The sequence below is a fragment of the Heterodontus francisci genome, chromosome 24 (assembly GCF_036365525.1).
Source record: "Heterodontus francisci isolate sHetFra1 chromosome 24, sHetFra1.hap1, whole genome shotgun sequence".
Classification (NCBI taxonomy): Eukaryota; Metazoa; Chordata; class Chondrichthyes; order Heterodontiformes; family Heterodontidae; genus Heterodontus; species Heterodontus francisci.
Genome location: NC_090394.1, coordinates 61,476,540 through 61,483,402, shown reverse-complemented (window position 1 = coordinate 61,483,402; position 6,863 = coordinate 61,476,540). Strand labels below are relative to the sequence as shown.

Here is a 6,863-nt window from a genome sequence, read left to right as displayed (position 1 = left end):
GGAGAATTAGGATGATGCATACTAAGTGGCATGCTCTTAAAACAAATAGTCTTGCTACCAATCATTCAAATATCGTGTTGCTTTAGAAATTTGTCCTGACTTTCTAAAGGGGCAAACAAAATCTTTTTCACTGACATGTAGCCTTCTGATTGAAAATCAGATCCATGGGCAAAAATCTCTTGCAGTTGCCTTTACAGTTCGCGTGGTCACTGCTAGTAAACTGATAAGTTTCTGCTTATCTCAGTATTCAGTGATTTCAGTTTAAAAACTCTATGCTGTGTTTCCTATTGCTATGCTCCAATCGCCAAACCCAGCCTCCTTCCTCTCACTCTGCTCCATTTCCCCACTGAAAATAAGACCATCCTAAACAGCACTACAATCAAGATAACTTGTAAGTAACACTGTAGAGAATCAACCTGTATTTATATATGTATGTTGTTGAAGATTGCTCCCAACTCTCTACTGCCTAGAAAGTTAAAGGCAGCAAGCACATGGGAACACCACCACATCCTCTCAGTTCCCCACCAAGTCACAAAGCATCCCAACTCGGACATATATCACTGTGCCTTCGTCACTGGGTCGAAATTCTGGAACTCCCCCACTTAATGCTGGCTGTACCTTCACAGACTACAGCCATTCAAAATAGTGGCTCGCCACCATCATCTCGTGGGCAACTGTCGATGGATAGAGAAGGCTGACCTTACAAGCAATGCCCATAAGCCCAAGAATGAATCAAAAAAAGTGGGAAATGATTTGAGTCTCACTCAAGACTGCAGCTGAAAAGCTTTCAGTATTTTCTTTAACTCATGATGTACTTAAAAGAAATTAGAAAGTCTTGCATTTATATAGTGCCATTCATAACCTCAGGATGTCCCAAACTGCTTTACAGCCAATGAAGCACATATGCAGCGTAGCTACTGTTGTAATGTAGAAAACAGAGCAGCCAATTTGTACACAGCAAGCTCTCACAAACAGCAACATGATGATGACCAGGTTAGCTATTTGTGGTAATTTAATCAATATGTTTGTGGTGTTGGCCAGGACACCTGGAAAAATCACCTGGCATTCTTCAAAATGGTGTCAAAGGATCTTTTACATCCACCCAAGAGGGCAGACAGGGTCTCGGTTTAACATCTGAGTAGAAAGATGGCACGTCTGACAGTGCAGCACTCCCTCAGTGCTGCACTGGAGTGTTGGCCCCAATTTTTGTGTTCTGGTCTTTGGAGTAGGACTTGAATGTGGAATGTGGTTGGGAACAATCTTCAACAACATACATTTATAATTCGGAACAGAGAGTGCTATCAACTGAGTACCATTCGTGACTCCACAGATGCTGAAGCAGTCCGTGTAGAAATGCAGCAAGACCTGGACAATATCCAGGCTTGGACTGATGTATGGCGCAAATGTTATTTGCCACTTAAATGCCAGGCAATGACCATCTCCTACAACGAATTTGACCATCTCCCCTTGACATTCAATGGCATTACGATCGTTGAATCCCCCACTATCGACAGCTTGGGGGTTACCATTGAGCAGAAACTGAACTGGAGTAGCCATATAAATACTGTGGTTACAAGAGCAGGTCAGAGGCTAGGAATCCTGACTCCGCAAAGCCTGTCCATCGTCTACAAGGCGGAAGTCAGGACTGTGATGGAATGCTCTCCACTTGCCTGGATGGGTGCAGCTCCAACAACACTCGAAGCCCGACACCATCCAGGACAAAGCAGCCCGCTTGATTGGCACCCCATTCACAAACATTCACTCCCTCCACCATTGACGCACAGTGGCAGCAGTGTGTACCGTCTACAAGATGCACCGCAGAAAAGTACCAAGGCTCCATAGACAGCACCTTCCAAACCCGCGACTTCTACCACCTAGAAGGGCAAGGGCAGCAGATGCATGGGAACACCACTTGCACGTTCCCCTCCAAGCCACGCACCATCCTGACTTGGAAGTATATTGCTGTTCCTTCACTGTCGCTGGGTCAGAATCCTGGAACTCCCTGCCTAGCAGTGCTATTGGTGTATCTACACCACTTGGCCTGCAGCGGTTCAAGAAGGCAGCTCACCTTAAGGGCAATTAGGGATGGGCAATAAATTCTGGCCTGGCCAGCAACGCCCATATCCTACGAGCGAATAAAAAAAAACACATCTGGCACGTCACTAAAGAAATTAGTTTGCTGGTGATATCACAAATGCAGAATTCTTAAGTTTCATTTCCTTACTTTGGCGAATGCAGCTGTTACAGTAACTAGAACTGGGGTTTTAAATAGACATGTCATTTAATCTTGTTTTGCGTAGTGCATTTCTCCAAAATTGTGTGTTTTGTAGAGAAATCATGGTGGTATCTTTAAAATGACTGAGTCATACAGCACTGAAACAAGCCCTTCGGCCCACCGAGATTAATTCTACATTAATCCCATATTCCCTACCACATCCCCACCATTCTCCTACCTACACTAGGGGCAATTTACAATGGCCAATTTACCTATCAATCTGCAAGTCTTTGGCTGTGGGAGGAAACCGGAGCACCTGGTGGAAACCCACGCAGTCACATGGAGAACTTGCAAACTCCGCTCAGGCAGTACCCAGAACCGAACCCGGGTCACTGGAGCTGTGAGGCTGCGGTGCTAACCACTGTGCCGCCCATAACTGACTCAACTGACATTTTCCAACAGTCGCATCCTACAATAAATTTTTACTTTGAAGTGGGAATTTTTGACTTGTAAGATAGAATTTCTGTAGTGGGGTCTCAAGGTTGCGAATGAATGACCACCTGCTTTTGGAATGGTGCAATAAGAAGAAACCTGGTTGTTTAATTAGGACAGCAACTAGAACTGGGGTAGGTTATGGATAATATGGCACAGAAGATGAGCGCTGATGTCTGGTGTGAGGGAAATAACCATTTGTTATTCGTAGAAGACTTAACTATTAACCCATAGCTTAGTGCAGGTAGCTGCTGTTGATTGATTATTATACAGAAAGCTCTTTCACCCCTACCCCCACCATTATTTTCCCCTGCTGTAATTAAATAAATAGGACATGTCATAGAGATCGTTAGATTTTTGGGTGCTAAAGGAATGAAGGGATATGGGGATAGTGCAGGAAGGTGGAGTCGAGGTAGCAGATCAGCCATGATCTTACTAAATGGTGGAGCAGGTTTGAAGGGCCAAATGGCCTACTGCAGCTCATATTATGTTCTTATACCAAAGACATGTACAGATTTGCCAAAGGTGGACTGTTTGTAAAGGTGCCCAGGAATATTTAAAAACAGCAGTATTTCTAAGGGAAAGAAGAGTGAATGAATTGTGACCAATTTCACATTTTTCTAGTAACTCATTGTGAATACGTAGCTAGAACCTCGCGATTGGGGCTAGCAGAGTAGGGGAATGGAGGAGCATCGACCAATTGGAAGAATAGGATTTTTAAAAAAAGCCAATTGGAACAGTTCTTGCATCCAAGAATTCACAGAAGTTCTTGTTTGATTTTCATAATGATTTTAATCAGCTCCTAAAACTACACTCAGTTCTCTGTGAACGCAGAATTCTGTTTTCAATAGAAAATCCCTTTACCCAAATGTCAAGAAGGAATATAGTACATCGTTACAAACAGGAGCAGTCATTATTTACACAACTGTCTTTATGCTTCGAAGTAGCAGCTGTGTAAGAGCATAGCAATGTGTTTAATACCAGTCCTTGGGCTTCCAAAACCGTCTACAATAAATAAGGGATGTGATCAGTACAATTTCTAAACCATGTGTGATATATGGGCCGTTTGTAGAAAATTCGAGACCACCAGTGTAAAACCGTATTTAAGAACTATTCATCTGTAGTGCACTTTCATTTCAAGATGGAGAGGAACTGATGATTAGAATTAGAATTAGAACATTACAGCACAGTACAGGCCCTTCGGCCCTCGATTAGTGGAGAATAGGTGCTGCAGTGAGCATTTGCTCTGCAGTGTGTCTTAATAATTATAAATGAAGAAATCAGAAATGAGAAGCAAGTGTTCTCGTTTAGATGTAACATGATTTTTTTACCCAGTGATTATGGAATCTAGTCTTAAAGCAAAATATCCTCTATGGTTATTCTTAGAGCAGAATACCCTCCTTACAGCCAGTCTTGGAGCAAAATACCTTAGCCATGCCTGTTTTTATATTGTGGGTGGATTCTATAGCATCAAAGTAACATTGTTTTGTGGGCATTAGGCCTTTCTCTACAGCCTGGGAAGATCAGTAAGCAAGTCCCACATCTGCGGTCTACAAATGCGTTGAATAAACATGGTCCATCTGCAACCAGTAGAAGCTTGCCTCTTCCTCTACAGCAATGTTGATGCTTACTGCCTCTGGGGTACCAGTGAAAACCATCTCTAGGTGATTAGGTGTCCTGAGGGAAACAGTAGGGCCACTAAGGTTATGCTGTTGGAAATAGCAAAGGGGACACTACAGTGAATTATTTTTCAGTGTTTAAAATGATCCACACTTTTAACTTCTGGCAGCAGCTATTCATTTTCTGTTGAAGGTGAAATTGGTGGAGGAAAGGAGTGAAGCTGTTTTCCACCTCTGTGTATGTGGTCTATGCTATGGCTGCTTTAATGTGCCTGTGTATCATAGTGGGACCTTTCTTGCATAGCTGGACAATTAATAGGAAACGTAAACTATAGCACACACGATAGATGCCAGCTCACCTTACATAATGGGGCTGAAGGACATGCTCATCAGAACAATTTGCTGTTACCAGGAGGTTAGTGCCACAGAAATAGTGACAGTAGTTACGTGGAGTGTAACATTGCCATAATATGGAAACACTTTGAGTTTGTATTATGTAACAAAAAGTGAAAGGAAAGAAAGTACCAAAGTATACTGTTCCTTTTCAAATTTGCGTTGTGTAGAGCTAACCAGAATAATTTTCATGATCTTTTCTCTAAAACGACACATTCAAGTCAGTTAATTGGGAGAGGGAAGGGATGGGGGTGGCGGAGTGGGTGGTGTGGAAAGAGAATGTGAAGTAGCAACATTAATATCAAAAGATATTAAGTCTGAATGTGAATTAAATGCCATTGTACAGTGTGTTCTTGGACAGAATCAACTGTTCTCTCCTAGGAATGCTGGTCTCTTGTGCTGGCCAGTAAACAACCAACTCCTCACACAAGCTGTACAGGACGGGTGAACTGTTGCCATGCTAGATTCCACCATTAAAGCCCCTGAGTCACATTTCTCCAGTATGGTGCAGCGTTGTGGGTTGGGACTTATTTCCTGTAGGGTTGTAAGACTTGGTAAAAATTGAACTGAATATCAGACTGGGAAGATAAGAGAGGCTCAGTACGATACCGACTGCTTTGCGTAACTGCTTGAGATGAATTTCTACCCCTTGGAGTGACCGTTGCAGCTGCTGAGTTGAGTCAGTGCGAAACTGTTTCACTTGGCACTGGAGTTATAGTGTAATTGTGCCCCAAATCTGGGGTCACGATTCGGCATAACTGGAGGTAGGAGTTACCAGAACTTGCAATCTACCTGCTCAGTGTCAGTGCAAAGTAATAAACATTAGGGGCTGATAAACTTGTGATCCAAATGCATACTAGGTCCTAGGATATTCTAATCCTCTCATATCTACTATTTTACTTTGCTCAAGATATGTGTGGGGTATTAGGTATGTTTTATGAGCGCAAAGTGGGCTCCGAGAATACCTTTTTTTTTTAGCGTGGGACAACCAGTGCAGACATTGGTACTGCTGGTCATGGGACCTAACTATTAGGTGTCCTAGGGACTTTTTAAAACAGGTGTTGGGCCCCCTGAGCATGCGAATGAGTGGCCTAATGCCAACTTTAGGACTCCTTTGCAAAATTAGTTCCCAATTAGTGACATAGGTGATGAAAATTGACAGCGCTGACCCTGTCTCTTTTACCTCCCATGTTTCAGAGGAAACACGTCAAGCATCTCTGGACTGGTATCTACAGCACAAAATACTTTTATATATTACATATACATTTTATATAAATATAAACAATAGATTTGGATAACAGAATATCCATTTTTACATTATTTTTAAATAAATAATATTTCTTGCAACAGGCTGCTTTTGTGTGTATGTATTGGAGCGTTCTTCTCCCGGCTGGTCTTTCTGTTCTGTGGCGCTGACTCCTGGGGCAGGAGACCATGTGTTTTGGTGAATACAGCTGCAAGGGAACAGAAACTGGATGACTTAAAGTCTGAAGAATAACACAACTGTCCAGCTTTCAAAGAAGACATTTTCTATCTTATACCTCATAAGCTGTTTAGGTGAGGAATTGTGATTTATGATTACTGTTAATAAGAGCGGTGATGGACCATAAAATCACTTCCATTTACTATTACTTGAATACTTTGTGGCTTAAAAGTGGTGAGGACTGGGTGCTTAATTTACAAGGATATAAAGTATTAAGAAAAATAGAGGAGAAAAGGGAGGTGGTGTGGCAGTACTGATCAGGGTTGACATTGTAGTGTTGGAAAGAGGGGATATCCTTGAGTGGGCAAGGACAGAATCCATTTGGTTAGAGTTGAGCAGCAGAACGGGTATGATCACGCTACTGGGATATTCTATAGGCCTCCAAATAGTGAGAGAGAGAGAGATAGAGCAGCAAATCTTCAGGGAAATCATGTTGCTGTGCAAGAATTAGAGTGGTGATAGTGGGGAACTTTAATTAGTCAAATATCAATTGGGATAATAGAGTAGAGGGGGAGGAATTTATGAAATGTTTTCAGGAGAACTTCCTTGATCAGTATGTTCTCTACCTCCACCACCATTCCTGGCAGTGAATTCCAGACACCCACCACACTCTGGGTGAAAACGTTTCCCCTCATGTCCCCTCTAATCTTTCTACCAATCA

General features: G+C 42.4%; 1 protein-coding gene across 1 annotated transcript in view; it reads right to left on the bottom strand.

The window, feature by feature from the left end:
• Positions 1-3,509: 3,509 nt before the first annotated feature.
• Positions 3,510-6,863, bottom strand: part of si:dkeyp-72e1.9 (syntaxin-binding protein 4) — a 108,589-nt gene continuing 105,235 nt past the window's right edge. Inside the window, exon 21 of the mRNA XM_068056372.1 lies at positions 3,510-6,173. Coding sequence (XP_067912473.1) covers positions 6,043-6,173 — 131 coding nt within the window. The 3' untranslated portion in view covers positions 3,510-6,042. The remainder of the gene's footprint in view (positions 6,174-6,863) is intronic.